We start from the raw sequence: 22,874 nt of genomic DNA on the forward strand, positions 1-22,874 counted from the left end.
CATAATATGGGTTGGGTTATTTTATTGTTTGGTTTTGGACCAGATCTATGATTGCATTAGTGTAGAAAATTCCCAGTAAGGAAACACCCTTTACCACTGCAGATAAGCAGCTCTTCTGTAACTCTGTGAGTTGCAAAGTGCCTCAGGCACTGAAGTTGTGATGGCAAGTCTAGAATATGACAGCCAGAGTGTGCCAGTGAACTCAAGACTTCATGATTCTGGGATTGACTCTCCATCCACAATACTATGCTATCTCTCCACCTTAATATGAAATTTGCTGAAAATTCATTAAAAGATTCCCATACACTAAAAAACAATGAATAAACTCAAATTTTATTCAAAGTTATATTAGGATTGACTTGATAATTCTGGTAAGAAAAATAGAATCAGTAGCAACTTACCATTACTGCAAAGCATCTCTTTGGTCTTGTTCATTAAATGTGACACTAAAAGGGGAAAAAATATAAGTTTACACAAAAAATTGCTAGGTAGAAGAAAATTAATATAAACCTGACAATCTCCACTACATGAAGACTTAAAATTTTAAAAAGGGATTTTTGACTCTTTTTCAAAATTCCTTTAAATACCTAAGAACTTTCTAAGGAAAATGAGAAGTTTAAAAAGAATAAATGTATATATCTCTATATATGTGCATATATATATACATACATATATGTATATTATTCATATCTCAAAATTTATTTTATTCAAATATGAAAGTAGTGAGGAAAAGACTAAATCAAATGGCCAGTCTTGATAGTCAATTGTCTGAAACTTCTTTTCAGATTATTCTATGACCATTCTCTGATTATCCTATGATTCTGTTACTGTGGAAAAGATGTTAACTTGAGGGCATCTATGTGGTACAGTAGATCAAGTGTGGGACTTTGAATCAGGAAGGCCTTAGTTCAAATATTGTCTCAGACACTTTGTAGCTGTGTAATCCAGGTCAAGTTTCTTAACTTGTCTGAGTTTCCTCATCTATTAAGTAAGGATTAATAATTGTGATGTGAGAATCAAATAAGATAACATATGTGAAGTGCTTTGCAAATATTAAAGCATTATATCAATGCTAGGAACCATCATTATTAATCTGGGATCTATTGATAAGGAACACATTAATAGATTTTAAAAGGTTCTTGAATTTGGAGAAGAAAAAAAATATATTTCTTTACTTTCACTAGTGTCTAACTAGTGAATTGTCTGACTTTCTTTAATTGTCTGAAAATGCTGTTTTGAGAAATCTCCATAGGCTTCACCAGACTGCTAAAGGAGTCCATAACACATTCAAAGAATAAAACATATTGATCTATAGCTTCAATAATTATTGTACATACAGAGATTCCATTAATCTTCAAAATATATTCTGGTTCCAATAACATTTGCCAAATAATATCTCTATTTTTTGTATGTAACCAAAAATCTACTAAAGACAATTCACAAAAAGTATGACCTCTGAAATCTTTTATAATGTTAAACCTACAATCCTATGATTCTGCAAAAATTACAAAAATAAATATATATAAAGGAGGGACAAAGTATTAGTATTTCTAGTTTCTACTTAGAGCTGTTGACTCATTTCCTGAAAGAATTAGTCAATAAGTATTTATCAAGCTTTTATTATCACATGCTAGACACAATTTTAAGTTCTGGAAATACAAAGAAGGCAAAAATGTGCAAAAAAATCTGCAAAGAGATAATATTTTAATGAGAGAGACAAATTGCAAATACCTGTGTCCTTAGAAAATATATAGAGGGTAACTGGGGGCAGAGGAGACTAGAAAAGACAAGGCCTTCTGTCAATAGTAGGATTTGAAGTGAGTCTTGAAAGAAGACAGGAAAATTAGGAAATAGAGAAGAAGAGGAAGAACTTTTCAGTTATGTAGTCAAAAGAGAGAGTGTCACATGAGGAAATTCAAGAAGGCAATGTAGCTAGATTACACAGTATGTGTAAGGAGATAAGAGTAAGAAAACTGGAAAGTTAGGAAGAGGACAGCTTATAAAGAGTTGATCTTAGAGATAATAGGGAACCAAATGAACTCACTTGGCAGAGTAATGATATGGTCAGTTCTACACTTTAAGAAAAGCAATTTGGAAGCTTAAATGGAGAATAGATTAGAATGGGCAGATATTGAGGCAGAGGAACCACTCAGAGTAATTCAATAGTTCAGGTAGAAAGTGATCAGGACTATATAAAGTTAGTGGCTATGTGAGTAGAAATAAGAGGACATATATATAGAAGAGATCTGGTAAAGGTAGGAGTAACACAATTTAACAAGAGAATGAATATGATAAGTGAATGTAAGTATAATGAAGATGGCAGCATCCTGGATGGAATGCCTTGATATCAGAGAGAATAATGGTATCTTTGACAATAATAGGAAATTTGGGAATAAGGGAGAGTTTTGGGGAAAAGAAAATGAGTACTGTTTTGGACATGTAGAATTTGAGATGCTTACATGATATACAATTTGAGATGTCCAAAAGGTGATAGAGTACTGAAGCTCAGGAGAGAAACTAGGCCTGGATAAATAGATTTAAGAATCCTTGGCACAAAAATGATAATTGAATCCCTGAGACGGATACGATCAATAAGTGAGAGAAAAAAAGATGAAAGGCTCAGGATAAAAGGTGGGATACATCTAGAGTCAGTGGACAGTATATTACCTAGATAAAGATCCATTAAAGGAGACTTAGAAGGAACAGTTAGGTAGACAGACAACCAGGAGAAAGCCATGATACAAAACTCTAGAAAAGTATTTAAAAGGAAAGAATTATTGACACACCATCAAAGAGTTGACTTGTTTTCATTTCAACCCTGAAGACATGGAACAATGCTTATTTTCATAATGAACAGTTCCATTTTTGCCTTACCTACGATATTTTCACCTGCATCCAAAGGAACTCTTGGTTTAATGTTATCTGGAAACAGATTCCTGTGAATACAATGCCAAATATATTCTTGATCAACAAAATGAACAAAATAATTTTAAAAATACACATCTAGCATGTATATGTATTGGGGTCAGAGATGATGGGAGAGAGTGAGAAGAGAGGGAAAAAGAGACAGAGACAGAGAGAGACAGAGATAGAGACAGAGAGACAGAGAGAAACTGTTTGGAGTCTACTTCTCAGTATTGACAGTGTGGCCTCATGTAATGGGTGAAAATTTCACCAAGGTTGAGTGGTAGCTGATTTGCAGAAAATCAGACCACAAAAACCTATTTTTCAGGTGAAGTCCATAACGAAGCAATCATTGATAGCCAAGGCCCAGAAGAATCCATTCCCTCAAGTACTTGAGAAATTTTACAAATTTTGGAAGCAACAAGTTTCATGTAAAAAGCTACATAGTTGAAAGAAACAAGTTTTGAAATATAATTTGAGAAGACACATATTATCAAAAAATAGAAGTGTAGCTGGAAAAGTTAGATAGCTAACATGTTAACTACTGACCAAGGATTCCTATTTGAGAACTGATTGAGGATCCTGGATGATATACAATGTATAGTGTGTGTGTGCCTCTTTTCTATTGAATTTCTAAATAAAGAATAAAATTGATTCTAAGAACTTAGAGGTAGGCAAAATAAGTAATTAAGATGTAAATATTGCTTATTCTTCTATAAAGAAGAGATGTTTTCCTATTAAAATTAAGTTCACAATGACTATGAGATTCCCACTAACTTATTTTTTTTACCTTAAAAATCATGGTTCCTATTCAAAATTCATAGACCACCCTAAAAACTTCCCTTCTTACAAAAATATAAAAATATTTACTTACTTACTTAAATGGATCTGTGATTACATCTATGTGGCTGTTCACTCTAGTGAAGTCAGTCATAACTCATTCATGTTTGGTTATCATAGGTAACTTTTTCCCATGCCCTCTCCTAAATTGACAAAGCATCCTCTAGATATGCTAGATTGTAAACATACCATGGAGTTTTAGGGCTGTCCATCTTCCATATCTCACTCTTACCATTTAACTAGTCCATGTCTTTGCACATATATTTCTTTGATGATTTTTTTAAATTTAAAACTAAATACAAAATAAGGATAAAATCAAATAGAAGAAGAAAGAAAAAGAAAATAAAAAACAAATAAACAAACAAAATATTGTCATGTGCCCAGCAGAACATCAGGGAAGACTAAAATATATATAACAATAAATTTCCATTTCAAGAAATAATATATAATAATATAAATTTATGCTCTATATAGGACCAGAGAATTAGAGTTATAGGATGATTCCATATTTCCAGCCCCTTCAACTAGGTGGCCCAGTGGATATATTGCTAGATCTGGAGTTAGGAAAAACTGAGTTTAAATCTAGCCTTAGACATTTACTTACTAGGTGACTCTGGGCAAGTCACTTAACCCTGTTAGCCTCTGTTTTCTTATCTGTAAAATGAATTAGAGAAGGAAATAGCAATACACTTCAGTAATTTTGACAAGAAACCCCAAACAGGGTCATGAACAGTTGGACACAACTGAAAACTGAATAACAGCAACTTGTTCTTCATTCCTATAATATAGTACTAGTTTCAAAGTTTGTATTTGGTCTCTTTAGTTGCTAGCTTCCGTTAATCTAAAGCTCTTAACTTCTATGTTTAGCCTATATTTGGCATCTGTTCCCTGTAAATGAGATTGTACCCTTCCCTATTCCTATCATGTTGATACAAGCAGTTGAGTCTTTAGTTTCTGAAGAATGAAAAATAAAGTTGTCATGGAATTTTAAAAGATCAGTTTTCTGGGAGCATATTTTTTAACCTTTTCTGGGGCAGAATTCCAGGTAGGAAAATTTGTGGAGATGTGAGTATTGACTAATCCTGGTGTTAAAACATTACTAAGAATCTATTTTCAAAACATCAATCTGAGCAAGGCTGAGATACTTATATATTGTTTGTTAAAAGCCATCCTTACCTATGGTTTTCTTGTCTCAGAGGCAAATCTCTCAAACTGTTTTTGTATTTCCTATAAGAAAACAACAAGAATATTCATTTTGAAATGAAAATTATTACTAAATAGATTACAAGTAAGAATCGAGTCACTGTTACTATTAACTCCCTCTTAGGAATATAATTTAATCATTATATCATATTTTGCTCAAACTTAAGAACTTGGGAAAAGTTGGATGATGAAAAAGCTTATCAACAAAAGAAGATCTCAAATGTATTTTAATATGTTATGAAAAAAAGATACTTTAAAAATCTGCAGTGCATAGAGCATTGGACTTGGAGTGTGAACTACTAGATTCAAATCCTAACTCAGATATATCTTCGACCAGACACAACTTACTCTCTTTCAGGTACTTCCTCTGTAAAACAGGGGTAATCATAATACTTCAAAGGGTTTTTCATAAGCATGAATTTAGACATTACGTGTAAACCACTTCATAAACTTTAAAAGTGCTTTAATAAATATCATTTATTATTAGCTGTTATATAGAATAATCACTGAAATGTAGATGTCAGTTCAATGTATGCAACACTGAGGAATAACATTTTAAAACTTAGTTTTTACCTTTTTATCAGGTCTGCAAATCTGGGTGAGGAAAATGATTTGTTTCTTACAATCATGAAAAAATTGCTTATAAAATACATTCAATGAAGTTCTAATAAGTATGCAAAAATTAAGATTATTATAGGAGAAAAATCTGGCCAATATTTCTGCATCTCTCCTGAAAACAGGAGGACTACAAGAAGTTATTTTTTTTAAAAAAGAAAGATTTCCTGATATTGAGAATTATTAGAAGAATGGGAGATCTAAAGGACTCCAGGAAAGTACAAATCTTCTCAGGATGTCTTTTCTTAAAAAGAATAGATTTTCACTTTTCTGAGAGAATTGTAATCCTGAATAGAAAGCAGAGGGATAACAAACTCCCCTATTGTTTCTCCATAATAATAATAGCTAATATTTACATAGTACCTTAAGGTTAAAAGTCTTATTGTCATATTCAATTTAATAAATATTTATTAAATGCTTATTTTGTGCCAGGCCAATGATAGCTTTGGCTGTGCTAAGCTACCCTAGGCCAGTAGAGAAATTGGAAAAATTAAAGATCATAGAATGTTAGAACACAAATATGTTTCATTCTGTCATAAAGTTTCATGTTGGTCATAAACCAACTAAAAATCCAATTTTTCTCCCTGTCTCTTGGGAGTTGATAGCTCATGAAATTTTTGATGCACATCTTTTTTTCATAGTTTCTCTGATATCCCCTCACCTCAAATGTATATCACACCACACTGAAAATATTTTATTCTTCACATTGCCTTATAGGGGAATCCAGACTTATAGGCTCTTACATAGAAATGATTTGCAACTTGTCATCTTATTTTTAATCTCAATTTATGAAGCTCCCTGGTAGCCTTGTGGTTTGCATATTTTGGAGTGAGTTATTTTTGGAGCATCAATTTTGGACAACCTCTTTATTTCTTCTCTTGCCTTTTCTCCCTCTCCCTGTTACTGTGGGTGAAGCCATTTAAAATCAAACCTTTCAAATTTGAAGAGTTTCTGATTACATACACTTACATGCATTTAGCCCAACAACATAACTCTCCTATTCCAAGAATGAAAACTTCTAGGCAAACATGAACACATTACCATTCTAGAGAATAGAGCTGAGTCTTTTTATTCATGAGCTGTAGTTCTTTGAATAAATTTAAGAGGGACCAATATTGGGTCAGAACCCAACTGTGTTTTCTCATAGGGTCTGCCACATAATAAAATTCATTCATAAAAGCTTGAATCCCAGGCGCAGTTGATGGAAAAAGCTGAGAAGAAAATAGAACAAATGTAAATCTGTTAGCAAAAAATATCAGAAGAACTTGTAAAAAAAAAAGTACAAAATTTTAAAAATGGGATGCTCTTATAGAATGCTACATAACCCAGTATTTAAAAAAAAAGAAAATATTTTAAGAGTAATAGTCAACAAAACCCACTTTTGACTGGTTATATGATGTTCTCTATGGAACTGAAACTAGTATTCTCTGATATCCCCTCACCTCAAATGTATATCCCACCACACTGAAAATATTTTATTCTTCACATTGCCTTGAGCTTATGAGTATATGATCAGGTAGATGGGAGAATGAAAAGAAATCTTATGACTGTATTTTATTTAGGATAGAATAAGTAATATCAACAGAACAAAGGAAGTCTATGGCTGTTCTTTTATCTCTCTCATAGGTAAGTAATTGCTACTGTTGCTCTTTTCCCCAATACACAACTTTCTAATTCTTCATGCCAGAATCTTAGGAAATGTTCCTTATGTTCATGATCCTTTATCTCATATCATATAACTTTAAGGAAAGTGAAACTAGAACTGTACTGTGTCCAAAAAAAGTACTATCAAATATGACCATTGATTACTGCTGAAAATGCTGAATTTGGAGTTTAAGCAAATTGCTTTTTATGGTGGAATTGTCTTTGAGGTAAATACTTTTCCTTTGAATTCATCAGAGAAATTTTTCCACCTCAAGGCAAATTAGAGATCATCTTTATTAATAAAATTAGCTAGTAAATTTGTGATGTTTTCATGTCAAGTAAAATATATTAACAATAATCTTTATTAACATATTATAATAAATTGTGTTTTAATATATAATTTGTCAGATTTATTTAAAATGGTGCAAATTAAATTAATAAGTTTTGAATCAATTATTTACTTCATTTAAATGATTGAATTTTGGGTCAGACTTTTTAAAAAAAGAATTTGCACCAATATATTCATTATAAAGTTGGAATTTATTAAGTTAGTGATAATAAGCAGTATGAAACAGAAATAAACAGAAATAGTTTTAATATTATATTTCTATTGACATAATACCAATAGAATAGGAATGTAAAAGAATTTAAGTGACATTATTTTTGTTTTACCAGTTGAAATTGTCCCAGATTCTTGAGTTCCTTTATGAATGTCATAATTGAATTCATCTCTTCTAAAGAGAAGCATGGATTCAGTTCATTTTGATATCTTTCACCCTGCATAAAAAATGCAAATAAAATTACTTAACCATTCCAACAAAGAAAATTACTTTTCAATGCATCTGAATTTTTTGAGAATGCTCCCTCTGCCATATCTCTACAGTCACCCTCCTTCATGTGCACACAGTTGTCAATTTCTTTTCAGTTCCACTTTCACATCCTTCATATTCATGCCCTTATCTCTATTCATTTTATATTTTAACCTAGTTCACATCATATTACCCTTTGCCTGGACAATGACAGTAATGTCTTATTTTTGCCTCCTTGCTTCTACTCTTCCTTCTTTATTCTATCATTCACATTTCTGTCAAAATAATCTTTCTATGGAATAGGACTGATTATGGCACTCCCATGCACAAGAATCTTTGGTGGCTCCCTAGGATAATATACAAATACATTAGTGTAAAATTTAAAGTTATATATGTCTTGGTTCTATGACTTTTTTTCATCTTATTCCCCTTCAAACATTCTACACTCCTACCAAATAGATGGATTTTTTTTCCTTTTCCTAAACCAAACTTTTCATGCCTTTTGCTCAGGCATATAAGCCTGGAAATACCCCCCACTCCTTTTCCTCTACTCTTTAGAATCTTTAGCTTCTTTTAGTGCTCAGTTTGTGTATCTGAAATTTTTTAATTGCTTAAAATGAAACAGTTAATGAAAATCTTGAGTTTTAGAATTTTTAAAAGAAAATACTGCTTTATTGTTCTTGTGAAGTCATAAATAGTAGAAAACACTAAAAAAAATAATATAGTTGAACGAGAACTGTATTGCATAATAGGAAACCTTGATTGCAGTTTTATTGCCACTCAGAGCTACCTACAAGTTTGCTTTGTTCTTCAGGAATTGTGTGACCCTTGGCAACTGATTCATTGGGTATCTTCAATTTGGAAGGAGTATGATGAAATAGCAAACAAGCTAATACAGCCAAAATTAGAAGGGAAATAGGAAACTGGGGAAATTTTTGTAGTAATTTCTATTTCAAAGGCCTTATTTCTCAACCATATAAGGAACTGATACAAATTAATAAAAATACAAGCAAATATCCAATTGATAAATGTTCAAAGGATATGAACAGACAGTTTTCAGAACTCAAAATTATCAATAGTCATATGAAAAATGCTCTAAGTCTTCATTTATTAAAGAAACAAAAATTAAAATAATTCCAAGATATTACCTTTATACCTATCAGATTGGCTAACATAAATAGGAAATTTTAAACACTGGAGGGGATGTGGAAAATTTGAGACACTAATGCACCATTGATGAAGTTATAAAGTAGTCCAATCATTCTGGGCAACAATTTGAAACTAAATCCAGAAAACTATAGAACTCTGCATACCCTTTGGCCCAAGAATACTATTACCAAAGAGATCAAATTAAAAAGAAAAAGACCTATTTGTACACACACACACACACACACACATCTGCACATACACATATACATACATACATACATGTATTACACACACACATACACACACATATATATACATATACAAAAAACAATTTTTCCTGTGGTAACAAAATTTTGTGGAAATCAAGGGAATACCCCTCATTTGGGGAATGGCTGAACAAGTTGTGGTATATGATACTATTGTGCTATAAGAAATGATGAGCAGAATGTACAACATCCTACTGGTACTATTCACTTCACTTAGCATAAATACATATAAATTTTCTCAGGTTTTTCTGAAAGCATTCTGCTTATCATTTCCTATAGCACAATAGTATCACATACCACAACTTGTTCAGCCATTCCCCAAATGATGAAAGACAGCTTCTTTGATCAAGATAATGATCCAATTACAAGAACCCATGATGAATGATATCAATCTCCAGAAAAAGCATTGATGAACTCTGAGTCCAGATTGAAGCATATTTTAAACCTTTATTTTTCTTGAGTTATATATGTACATCCATGTGCACATGTGTGTATGTTTTCTATTACAACATGACTAACAGAAATATTTTGCTTGATTTTAATTAAAATTACTTTGCTTTCCTTCTCAATGTTTGTAAGTAAGAGTGGAGGGAAAGAGAGAGAATTCAGAACTCAAAATTTTAAAAAATGAATATAAAGTTTTTACATGTTAATTGAGATATAGTGAAATAAAAATATACTAAAAACACAATGTGTTTGGTCTTGTTTTCCTTTTTTGTTAAGTGAAGGGGAATGACTAGATGATCTCTCCCTTAGATTCCTTCTGACCTTTAATCTATCATGTTGTGATTTTATACCGTAAAGAGTTGAACTAAATCATTGTAAGGTTTCTCCTAATACTACTCCTCTGTCATGGTATATTTTATAGACACCTAGAAACTTCTATAATATTCCTGAAAGGAAATTATTGAATGAACATATAAGAATAATTTATAATGTTATAATAAAGGCAGATTAGTAGTGCAGAAAAAAAAGCTGGACTCAGAGTCAATCAGTAGAAATCTAATTTTCAATCTTGCTCAACATTAGGTATGAAATGTTGGATAAGTTATTAAATGTCTCAGAGACCCTCGATTTATTATTTGTAAAATGATTATCATAACATATACATATTACCTGACCCAAATGACTGTTTTTCAAAAAGGGCTTTGCAAAGCTTAAAGTATCTAATGCAACACCTTGCATATAACTGTTGCTTAGGAAAAAATTCGTTTTACTGGACTTTTATTTTTACAGATAAGTAAAACGAAATTAGACTACATGACTTCTCAAGTGTTATTGCTATTCAGTTGTGCCCAACTCTTTTTGACACCTTTTGGAGTCTTGGCAAAGACACTGGAGTAGTTTGCTATCTCCTTCTCCTGCTCATTTTATAGATGAGAAAACTGAGGCAAACAGGATTAAATAACTTGCCCAGATTGCATAGGTAGTAAGTGTCTGAGGCCAGATTTGAACTAAGGAAGATGCTTTTTTCTAATTCCAGGTCCGATGCTCTAATCACTACACCACAAACAAACCTGCTATAATCCTAAATTCTATAATTTATCAATTCCTATTATAAGCAAAACATTTAGGAGATTCATTTTAAAGGTTCTTTTGAACTAATTTAGGAAACAGATGAGATGTTCAAGGTTTATTGAATTATGTAAGTAGCAAGAGCCAAAATGAAAACACTTTCAAATTTGAACCCTCTCTAACAAGGTGAAACCAGGTAAAACATCTAAATTTTCTTGGTGGTCAAGGAGACTTTAAAGAGTAGGTTTGAAATGCAAGGAGAGAATTCTTAAACCCATCATTATAATATGTTATTTGCCAAAAAACAAAGTCAGAATTTGGAAGTGAGGATTACAAGCAACACTCTGTATGGCACGAGATGACATTAGCAATTTGAGTTCCAAGAATAAGTAGACATTCTCTATCAAAAAACATTTACTTTTCTCAATCATTGTTTTGATACTTTCTTGGGAACAGAAAGTACTACGATAACCACTACTTTGGGATTTTGTGGTTCCAGGCTTTAATGACAGCAGGTTTGGTAAAAATAAAAAAGGAAACAACATCAAGTAAAAAAAGACTACATGAAATTGACAATGTTAGGTCTTAGCCCTTTTCTCATAAACAAATCAGTCTGATTTTAAATCTTTTATATTTTCTTATTATCTTTTCATACACATTTTATGTTTTTTATAATTTAACAACTTTTTCTATTGTGAGATTTAGGAGAGAAACTTCTAAGAAGAATCAATTTAACATTGATTACCATGACAACATGAATGGCAACATTTAAAGTTTTATCCTGATCTAGTATTGTAACACTCAAATCAAATGCAGATGAAAACTTAAATAAATTTAAATTCTTAATTTATATTCTACTTATTCTGAATTTAAAATAAATAACATTGGACTGAAATTTTCCTTTTCTTTTTTCCATGATGACAAAAATAAAAAGGTTGGCTAAACAAATTAAATAATAAAAAAGAGAAGGGGAACTTGGAAAAATACTTCAGAATCATTTTTACACATTTTCTAAGATATCCCTATTTATCACAAAAAAATCATAATTATTCACATTTGTACATTAAAGTTTACAAAGCACTTCCCTCACAACAACCCTGTTAAGTAAATAAATATACGTATTATTATGCCTATTTTATAAGTGATAAATTGAAAGGCTCAGTGAAATAAAGTAAAAGCCAGTCAAAGGCAAGTTTCAAACTCAGGTTTCTCCTGATTCTAGAGCCAATGCTTTCGCCCCATTATAATATCTGCCTGAATTATAGCATTATAAATAATTAATCTGATACAAACTAACAAATTTATACCAATTAATGCTTATCTCTAGTTCTTGCTAATTCTTGGAAATTTCTACCTATAAGAATAATAGAATGTGAAAAGTATTTCATGAATTACATTATAAATAATTATTTTGATACTAAAATTTTTATAAATTTCTATTAAAAAAGCAACTTTAAGATCCTCTACTATAGTTCTGTGTTATTTCCTACTTGTGTGACTTAAGTCACTCAACTTTGCCAGCCTCAGTTTCCCCTTCTGTAAAACAAGGGAGTAGAATTAAATCACTTCTACTCAAAAGTCCCTCTCAGCCCTGATGGTATGAGTCTTTGATGTGGAAATTAAAAAAAAAAAAAAAAAAAAAAAAAAAAAAAAACACAAGATGAAAGAGAAATGGGGAATATTTGGAAGAGGAGAAGATTTGGGGGACAAGATAATGAGTTAAATTGTACATATTGAGTTTGCGATGTCGCCAAGAGAACCAGACAACTGATAAGGAATGAAACTCAGAGGAGAGATTAGGATTAGAAATTATATCTTTTTTATCTATTCACATATATGTATATGTATATATATATATATATATATATATATATATATATATATATGTGTGTGTGTGTGTTTGTATAAGTACATATAGATACATATATGTATATGAGTGGGCATCATTTGCATAGAGATGGTAGTTAAATCATGGAAGGTGGTCCTGTTGTCCATAGAGTGTAAATGTATGGAATCCTAGAAAACATCCACAATTAGGGTGCATGATATGGATGAGAGCAAAAAAGATTTAGGGGCAATCATATACATAGGAGAATTAGGAGAGAATAGAGTTGTGAAATTCCAGAAAGGAGAGGTTATCAAGTCAGCAGCATCAATATACCATATCATATAGGTCTAAAGGGATGTAGACTTAGATAAGTCATCAGATATGGCAAATAAGAAGCTACTGGTAACTTTGGAAAGAGTAGTTTTAGTTCAATTGGAATTCAAATTAGAAAGAGTCAGAGTGAATGAATAGAGCTTTTCAAGGGATTTGGCTGAGAAGGGGGCAATTTGAGAGAGTTAGTAGGTAGGCTCTAGTTAAGGGTTTTTATTCTTAAATTATATTTTCTTTACAATCAGCAAAAAATCTTCCTTTTCATCCTTCCATTCCACCCCATGTTTGAGAATAAAAGAAAATCAAACCCTATTATAAACCTGTGTAGTCAATCAAATCACATTCACACATTGGTTAAATACACACACACACACACACACACACACACACACACACACACACACACACACACACACACATTTGTCTTAATCTGTATTTAAATTCCTTCACTACTCTATCAGGAGGTAAGTAACATTTAATTATTAAATCTCTAAAAATTCTCTAAAATTGTCATTATGCTGATAAGAGTTCCTAATTTTTCAAAAGTTGTTTATTTTTATCATATTTCTGTCAGTGTATAAAATGTTCTCCTAATTATGTTTCCTTCATTGGGCATCTCATACAAGTCTTCTTAAGCTTGTCTGAAACCATTTCCTTCATCATTTCTTATAGCACTATAATATTCTATCACATTTATATACCATAACTTGTACATGCAGTCCCCAATTTAGGGGCACTGCCACAAATTTTCATTCTTTGACTTCAAAAGAACTATAAATATTATATTTTTGTTCATTCTTAGATTTTTATTTTGTTTAAAATGAAACTCTATCAATCTAACATCCCTCTAATTCCCCTCCCCTTTCTTCCTTTTCCCTTCTATTCCTTTGTCCTGTAAGCAATTTTTGAATGTAGATGCGGGTGTGTAGTCTCCTTTCCTTTTAAGCAATTCAGATGAGGATGAGGTTGAAGTGTCAGTTGCTCCTTTTCTTGTTTGTATCCTTAACTACTAGTGTACCTTAAATCCATGAAATTACTTCCCCTAACTTTCATCCCCTCCACTGTCCCTCCTCCCTGTCCCAACAATGTATTATTGCTCTTCTTCACTAATCTTATTAAAACAAAACTGAACCATTCCAATCTAATTATCTAATTATATTCCCTCTATAATCTGTGGATGATGGGGAGCTCTGAGGAGAGACAAGTATCATTATCATACTGAAATCAATTTATCCTTGTTTAGTCGATTGTTGATTCCTTTTTACTTTTTATATTTCTCTTAACTCTTTTGTTTGAACTTCAAAGTTTCTACATAATTCAGATTTTTTTAAAATTAGGATGCTTAGAAGTCTTCTATTTCATTAAATATCCATTTCCTTCTTTAATATTATATTCAGTTTTGCTACAAGTTTTACTTAGCCATAAGCCTATACAGCTTTTTGGATTATCATATTCTAAGTTTTCTGTTTCTTCATAGCTGTAGTTACTAAATCATAGGTCATTTTGACTATGGCTCCTCATTTCTTGAATTCTTTCTTTCTGGCTGTTGATAGTATTTTTTTTTCTTTGACCTGGAAATTCTGGATTTTGGCTACTGAAAATTCTGGATTTTGGCTACAATTTTCCTGGAAATTTCATTTTGGGGTTGCTTTCTGGATGTTTCCAGTGGATTCTTTCTATTCTTCCTTTGATCTTTGATTCTAAGATCTGGGTAGTTTTATCATAAAATAAAACTATACAATTTCATGAAACAGTCTAAAATTTTTAATGTTTATGATATTCATATAGTCTAGCACTTTTAAAATAAATTTTCCCTTCTACATTTTCCCCAATTCAATTGTTCTTCCTATGGAATACCTATATTTTCTTCTATTTTTTTCAGCCTTTTAATTTTGTTTTAAACTTGGTCTATTATAATTTTCAGAGAGTTTTTGTTTAGACAGGATTTTATATATCATGTAGCAAGCTATTAAGTCTCTTTGCAATTCTTTCTTCCATGGCTCACATTTCTTTTCCATATTGGTCAATTTTTTTTTTTTTTTAGAAAAAGCAATAAGATGAGAAGATCATACTTTAATTTGTACTCAGAGCTCATTACTTCTTTCTCTGGATTTAGATAGAATTTTTTTCATTTAATTCTTTGGAGTTGTTTTAGATCATTGTATTGATCAGAGTAGCCAATTCTTTCACAATTGATCATCATTACAAAATTGCTATTACTGGTCAAAATGATAGAATACTTCTGTTCACCTTATTTTGCACCAGTTCACATAGGTTTTGTAATGTTGTTTACTTCGTGAATCTAGCCCTTCAGCATTTCTTATAATAAAATAGTATTCCATTACAATCATTTGCTACAACTTGTTCAGTCACTCCCTAAATGATAGGTATACTCTTGATTTCCAATTCTTCAGTATCACAAAAAAAAGAACTGTTATATTTTTGTACATGTAAGTCCTTTTCCTTTTCCTTTGATCTCTTTGGAATACAGACCTAATAGTGGTATTTCTGAATCAAAGGATATACAGTTGTGTAGTCCTTTGGCCATATTTCCAGAACGGTTATTTACCAACAATTTATCAAGGTGCCTATTTTTCTCTCATACTTTTCAGCATTTTTCATTTCTTATGGATGTAATGTGGTACCTCAGAATTATTTTAATTTGTGTTTTTCTAATTAATAATAATTTAGTGCATTTTTCATATGACTATAGATAGTTTTGATTTTTTTTTCTTCTGAAAACTGTCTGTTTATATCCTTTGCTGGCCTGAGCTGTGTTCAGAGTAAGACCAAAATACTATTGGAGTCAGCCCTGGTCAGTCTCAGAGTGACCGAATTGTATGTTCTCTTTGGTCTAGAATTCCTGCCCTGGTAATTCCTTTGTAGGCTAGACTAGATGCTGGAACTGAGATCTCTCTCCACTCCTGGGATCTGAGACCAAATGCTATTCCTTCCTTCTTAACTTTTTCCCATCTTTGTACACTGCCAGGAATGCCATCCTTATGAGCAATGACCCTTCTCAGCTCAGTCTTTATCTGTAAATCAGAAGTAGGCAGTGAGCATCTAGTACTATTTGTCATATATCTCTATTGTTGTCTAGTATAAATTTGATGATGTTCCACACAGTTCTAAGATTCCCTCTTATTCCTGGCCTTAAGAAAGTCCCAGTATCAGCAGACTTTCCAATTTAGGCAGGGCAAAGGATTAATTGCGATTTTTTCCCTGTATTTCCTTATTAATATTTGATTTGGTGAATTTCTAGATCTAATTGGAGGAGTTTTGTGGGGCTCAGATGCACTGCTTCTTACTACTCCACCATGTTGACTCTGCTCCTCCCATTGTCTTTGTTTGTTTTTATTGCATGTTTTTGTTTTGGGGACAGGAGAGATATTGGTATTTTTAAGGTGGTAGGAAAGGAATTATTATTATATATGAAGAGGTTGGAGATGAAGGGTGGAGATGGAATGATTCAGACCAAAGAGAATAATATGAAATGGATAGCTTGGCCTTGGTAACTGAAAGGGCTACTTCAATCAGAATTTGGAGAGAACAGGAATATCTACTGTATAGTGAAGTATTATTATATTCATTTTACAGATTAAATTGAGGGTCTTAAAGGAACTCAGTGTTACAGCAAGGATTAAAATAAATTATTATTAGTTATTAATAGCTAATATTCATATTTCTTTTTTAAAACTGTATATGCTAAAGACTAAATATAAATGAGGAAATATTAAAAATACACATATAATCTTACCTTAATCCTTTCTGATTTGTAAATACTTTGAAGTGCTTCAGAGAAAATGGAAAGTGAAGACTCATTGGCAAAGAGAAAATTGAAAGTGTCTTTTAAAAGGAATTCTTTTGTATTTTGGTCCTCCAAATTGAGATTATCATCAACTTGAAAATCAAAATGTTCATGAACCTTTGAAAAAGAAGGGGGAAATTAGCAAATATGTTTATATTCATTTCTTTTAGTGCAGTAGAATTAGTCTTCCCAAGATGACATTCTCTATTACAATTAAAGATCATAACTGACCTCTAGTGGTCTATTTGGAGGATAGCAATCTGATACAGATTAGAACCATTCAATTTTTTAAAAATATATAATTCCTTCACTTGTGACAAAATTTGTAAATGCACTATAACTACATATATATTAACCACTCAGAATAATTCTCCTTGGTAGTGAGATACTTTATTCCATCATATACCAACTGGCACTATGATTGATTAGCATAGTTAAGAATAGAAGAAATTATTTAAAAGTATATAAAATATAATGATTGCATCAACCACAAAAGGAAATTGCTTTAGAAAACTTTAGAATTATGAGATTATTTAATATAGTTTGCTCAATTAAATGTGTTGGTCACAAGAAATGAAAAAGGTCTCATTACATGTAATTCTAAAGAATAATCTCAGAAGTCATAAAGTTGAGGGAAAATTTTAAAATTATTTTGATCACTTGGGCTGTTCAAGCTGCCAGTTTTGAATATTTGGGTCAACATGTGTTGCACATTCCTTCCCCTCCTACCTCCTCAAAAACATAGACTCCACTCAGACAAAGCCAATGAATTGTTCTAATTTCCTATTTCTAAAAATTATTCCTAAGAGCTGTTTTAGAATGGCATGAGAAAAAGAAAAAAAGCAACTAATTAGGTGGAAGAGAAAAAGGCTATTATTAGAGTAGATAATATTGGCATCAAAGTACAAATTACATGTGTTTCCTACTAGGAAAATTAAATTACAACAAAACTCAAAGCTATTCAGTTAAACTGTATAGGCCAAAATTAATTAATTTAAATGTAAATAGTTGCTTAATAAGCTTAGATGTTACACTTATGTTCAGTGTTAAGTTTTGTTTTTTTCTTAAATACTTAATTCTTTTAAATATATAGGTCAACTCAAGCCTAAGCTTCAGTTTAAGAAGATTGAAGCAGCTGTGATTGTGTTAACCAACACTGCAACAAATGGATTGGATTATCTGCTATTTTTGATTAAGAATGCTACTGTTCTTCATTAATTCAGACTCTACAGAAATCCATTTTTATAAATAGAAGGTAAGAAGAGTTAAGAAACAAAGCCATTTCTCTAGGTTTACTGAAATTGATCTTAGAGGATATTTTCTGAGTAGAAATTATTATCTAAAAATTCACCAAAGTTTTCTTAATTGCTAAAACCAAAAACTTTTTCTTAGTTGTCATTTTTTCTTCCTTCTGGATACTTTACTGTTCAGTGGATTTTATGGCACTTCTGGTTCTCATCTTACTAGCCTGAGTTTTCCTTCTTGCTATTTATTTATTCATTATTATTAACATTGTTTAGAGGCTACATAGAATTATTGATAGTTTCTGGAATTGGAATCAGAGAGAACTTGGTTTAAACGCTTCCAATATTTAATAACTATGTGATCTTAAGCAAGTCTATACATTTTGGGACCTCAATTTTATCGTCTGTAAAATAAAAAAGTTGGGCATACTGAATTTTAAGATCAACTTCCATATCTGAAATCTATGAATCATGATGGTATTATACTTCTCTGTGTATATACCATTCCTTTGATGCCCATTCCTATAGAATTTAGGTTTTCTACATATAAATAACAGTATCCCAGGGCCTTGTATATGTATATGTATATGTATATGTATATGTATATGTATATGTAGCCTAATATATAGTATATAGCCTAATAAGTGTTCATTGAAAAAATGAATACATGAATCTAATATTGCTATGCCTATGCTACAAAAGAAGTAAATCATTAAAGATTTGCTAAATAAGACTAAAGTAGATACTATACAACATTTGCCATAAATTCAAGCTAGACACACATACAAAATCTTAAAGACAAAATCATGTCATGAAATAAAATATTCTGCTTTTAACATACTTACCTGAAGTACTAATGGGTTCAAAGAGCTGCTATACTCAATATCAAATGTTAAAAGTTGAAAACATGAACTGCACCTGAAATAAAAATATGGAATGACATGAAAAATCTTCCTTGTTCACTATTTTGACTTTTTTGGGTATTATCTGAGTAAAAGTAATTATAGCCAACTGATTATAGTTATTTTTATAGTTATTTTAAGTAAATTAATAAAGGGAAAGCGGGAATAGATTCAATAATATACAATGATAAAGTTTAATTTAAATTTTAAAATTGTTTTGACCATCAGAATCAGTTGATCTGAAAATTTATGACTTTCCAGGGTTCCAACAGTAGAAACCATTTTGTAAAACTGATTAAAAAGAAGGTAGAAATGTGTCCAAATTCTTTATCTGGGAAATATCAGACTTTCACTATATCATATCCTAAAGATTAAATGGATAGATAGATTCCTCTAAAAATGACATAAATGTTGTCCTTAACTGACTATTACTTTCATTATTTTTCACTTAATATTTCCCAAAAAAGACAGAAATAATTTTGGTTGGAATTTAAAGCATATCATACTTGGTTGCAAAGGAATTAAAGATACTAGATTTTATAAGTACAATTTTTAATGCACTATTTTGCTTAATTAAATATATCCAGATTGAAAATATTTTCTTTTTTAAAAAATCAAAACTCAATGTACATTCAAATTATGTGTTTTTTAACTTAAAGAGGGAAAAATTAAGGCAAAAATTCTGTAATGCTATTTGTTCAATTTATTTTCATCATTTTTGAATATCCTCTAAGATATTTGATGAAATATATTATGTAAGAGAAATGTAAATATACTATGTAATATAATACATACATATAAATATAATTGCAATATACTATGTAAGTACAATTACAGTAGTCTGTTGCAGTATCATAGAATTTAAAAATTGGAGGGAATCTCAGTGGACATCTAGTTGGACATACTTCTAGACTATCTCTAGTACAACACGCACTTTCAGTAAATCAACTATCTCCTGAAACAGCCCATTTCACTTTGTAGTTGCTAGAAGCTGTTCCTCACATTAAGCCTAAATTTGCCTTTCTGAAACTTCCACCTATTGCTCTTTGTCCTTTCATTAAATATCTTTCAAAGAACTACATTATTTTTAATAATGGAAGGAAACAATCATTTATTAAGTACTTACTATGAGCCAGGTACTGTGCTAAGTGCTTTACAAATATTGTCTTATTTGATTCTCAGAATAACCATGGGAAGTAGGTGTTATTATAGTTCTCTTTTTAAAGATAAGGAAACTGAGGCAGGCAATTATTAAGTGACTTATTCAGAATCACATAGCTAGTAGATGTCAAAGCTGAATTTGAATTTAGGTCTTCTTGACATCAGGTACAGAATTCTATCCATTGTGGTACCTAACTACATAATTATGCTATATACTTCTAATCATGTGCATTTCTATAAAAGTCAATTTCGGGATAATTTTTGTTATGTTTTGTTCAGAGCTATAACTTAGTGATTTTTGCACCTGGGGCAATAAATGGGATAGAGTAAAGGGAGGGGGAAACTCATATAGGAAGAAAATGTCTGAGATGAGGCTGCTACCATGACAACCACTGTGAGATTAGAGTGGACAAGGTGGGAAGCATCCCCAGGAAAAGGGAACCAGTTAGCCAGGAAAGCAGAAATCTCAGGTGTGCCCCTCTGAATAGCCTGTCCTGATGCAAAAGCTCATCTTAATGAAGGGCCTTGTTTTGTTTGGTTATTTACCTTTTGATGGTCTTTGGTCCCAGTGTAGATGTTTCACTGAATGCTTCGGCTGTCAGCAGAAGTTTACTTATAGCTTCCTTCATATTGTCAAAGGCCTGAAGAGGAGAACTGACCCCAAGGAATGTCTCAAAAAATGTTTGCAGCTGTGAACAAAGGAATAGATTCATTTGTTGAAACTGACCTCTCAAACATTTTTTGACATCACTGTAAAGGTGACCATTGATAGCATTCCTCTAGAAATTAAGCTTTTCTTCTTCAACAAATATATAAAAACTTATTTAAAAAATAAAGGAAATCAGCATCTCATTTGTCTTTCTAATATGTGTTTTGATTTATACTGCATTAAGTTTGCAATATTCCTTGTGATTATTTCTCAAAAGTCCCAGGAATATGGCAAAAAAAAAAATGTCAAGCTGTTTAATTTTCTCTTAATTTGTCTACCATAGTTATAGTCTCATTTTACTGCATCTAATCACATAAACATCACTACTAAATATTTCAAGATAAAAGTAATTTGAAAGCAGGGTAATATTTTAAAAAATAAAACAACACTGTTCACTCAATTTTTTTTATTATAGGCTTAAACACAAAGTCAAATCTCTTGCCTTTTTTTGTTGTTTTGTTTTGTTTTGGAACTATATTTAGCCACTAACAAGTAGACAGAAATAATTAGATAAAATTCCTGTCTACTTTCTACAAATAAGAAAAGTTTAAATTTGTACCTTTTCTTTTTCTATAAAAGACTGGAAAATCTCTATAATCACAAACTATTTTTTCACTTACTGAAACCTTTAAAAGAACATATATGATGATCTTTTCAGAACACTCAACCTTAAGTTTCAACTCAATATGTTTGAGAAATAAAAATGCAAAATACCTGTCTTCTGATACATAAACTTTCTCTGGTTAAACACAGTATAGCAAAGGTGAGTAAGAAAAATCTTTCCTAGGTATAGGTGGTAAGAAATCTACTAACCTTTTCAGGAAGAAAAAACTAAATCCCTCATGCCTGCATAATACTGCATGTCTCCTTCCTTTGATAACAACAGACAAGGCTAACATGAGTTGCCAGAAGGAAACAGTAAATATGAAGTGTATCTTTAACTCAAACAAAACAAAATTTGCCCCAAGACAAGCAAGTACTGCATTCATAAGCTATCACCAGCTAAACGTAGAAACCTAATGAGATGTGAACTTTATTAGCAGATGTCAACTAGGATTCTTTTCCTTCTCCCTTTCAAACTCCAACTTTACTAAAGAAAAATAATGCACTAAGTGACCAATTGAGAAATAATTAAATATTAACTTCAACATTTTCAATTGCTATATACTACATTTCACTTTGGTATTTAAAAATCATTATTAGAACAATTTAATGCTGTTAATGTTTTACAACATTTAGTCATTTAAAATATTTTCACAATATTTATAAAACTAAAGTTTAATAGTCTTAGGGTTGAAATAAAGACATATATAGCATATGACTATACATTTTCACTTTAATTAAGTGCCTAAAACGTGTAGACTTAGTATGTGTAAGACTCTGCTCTAAGCACCAGGAAGAAATAAATGAAAAGTAATATAGTCTCTACATTTAAGGAGCTTAAAGTCTATTAGTAGGGAGAATAAAACATACATAAATTAGCTCAATGAAAAATAGAATATAAGAAGAGCAAATAAAGGATTTATACAAAAGAATATACATTTAAGGAGGAAGAGATCACTTTCATATGGGGAAATCAGATATAGCTTTATGGAAGCAATGGGTGTCAAATAAGTGTCACCTGAACTATGCCTTGATGGAAAAGAAGTATTTTAGCAAGTGGAACTATTGGAAGGAGATCATTTCAGTAAAGAAGGATTCAATGAATTAGTCAAGAATTTATAAAGTATCTATATGTCTGAGGCATTGGGTTAGGCACTGTTCCAAAAAAGTAGTGATTAAAGGCCATCAACCTAAAGTAAAATATCTTTGCATAATGGAGGGATACATCTCTGGTTTTATACCACTTGTTATTTTCATTAGTAACTCAGTTATAGGTATAAAAAGTATATTTATAAAATTTTTGACTAACACAATACTTGGAAGAATACTTAAACACACTGGACT

The 22,874-nt window shown here is 31.2% G+C and overlaps 1 protein-coding gene across 2 annotated transcripts in view; it reads right to left on the bottom strand.

Annotated features, from left to right (window-relative positions):
• Positions 1-22,874, bottom strand: part of CPED1 (cadherin like and PC-esterase domain containing 1) — a 404,819-nt gene that overhangs the window by 189,921 nt on the left and 192,024 nt on the right. For both annotated transcript variants that reach the window (XR_012482383.1, XM_074268145.1), the window contains exons 8-15: positions 20,765-20,907; positions 19,001-19,073; positions 16,861-17,028; positions 7,879-7,983; positions 6,604-6,773; positions 4,921-4,971; positions 2,875-2,936; positions 402-446 (exon numbers count right to left, since the gene is read on the bottom strand). Coding sequence is in view for 1 of the 2 variants with exons in the window: in XM_074268145.1 (XP_074124246.1) it covers positions 402-446; positions 2,875-2,936; positions 4,921-4,971; positions 6,604-6,773; positions 7,879-7,983; positions 16,861-17,028; positions 19,001-19,073; positions 20,765-20,907 (817 nt within the window). In the remaining variant the exon portion in view is untranslated. The remainder of the gene's footprint in view (positions 1-401; positions 447-2,874; positions 2,937-4,920; positions 4,972-6,603; positions 6,774-7,878; positions 7,984-16,860; positions 17,029-19,000; positions 19,074-20,764; positions 20,908-22,874) is intronic.

Source organism: Sminthopsis crassicaudata, chromosome 5, assembly GCF_048593235.1.
Source record: "Sminthopsis crassicaudata isolate SCR6 chromosome 5, ASM4859323v1, whole genome shotgun sequence".
Lineage (NCBI taxonomy): Eukaryota > Metazoa > Chordata > Mammalia > Dasyuromorphia > Dasyuridae > Sminthopsis > Sminthopsis crassicaudata.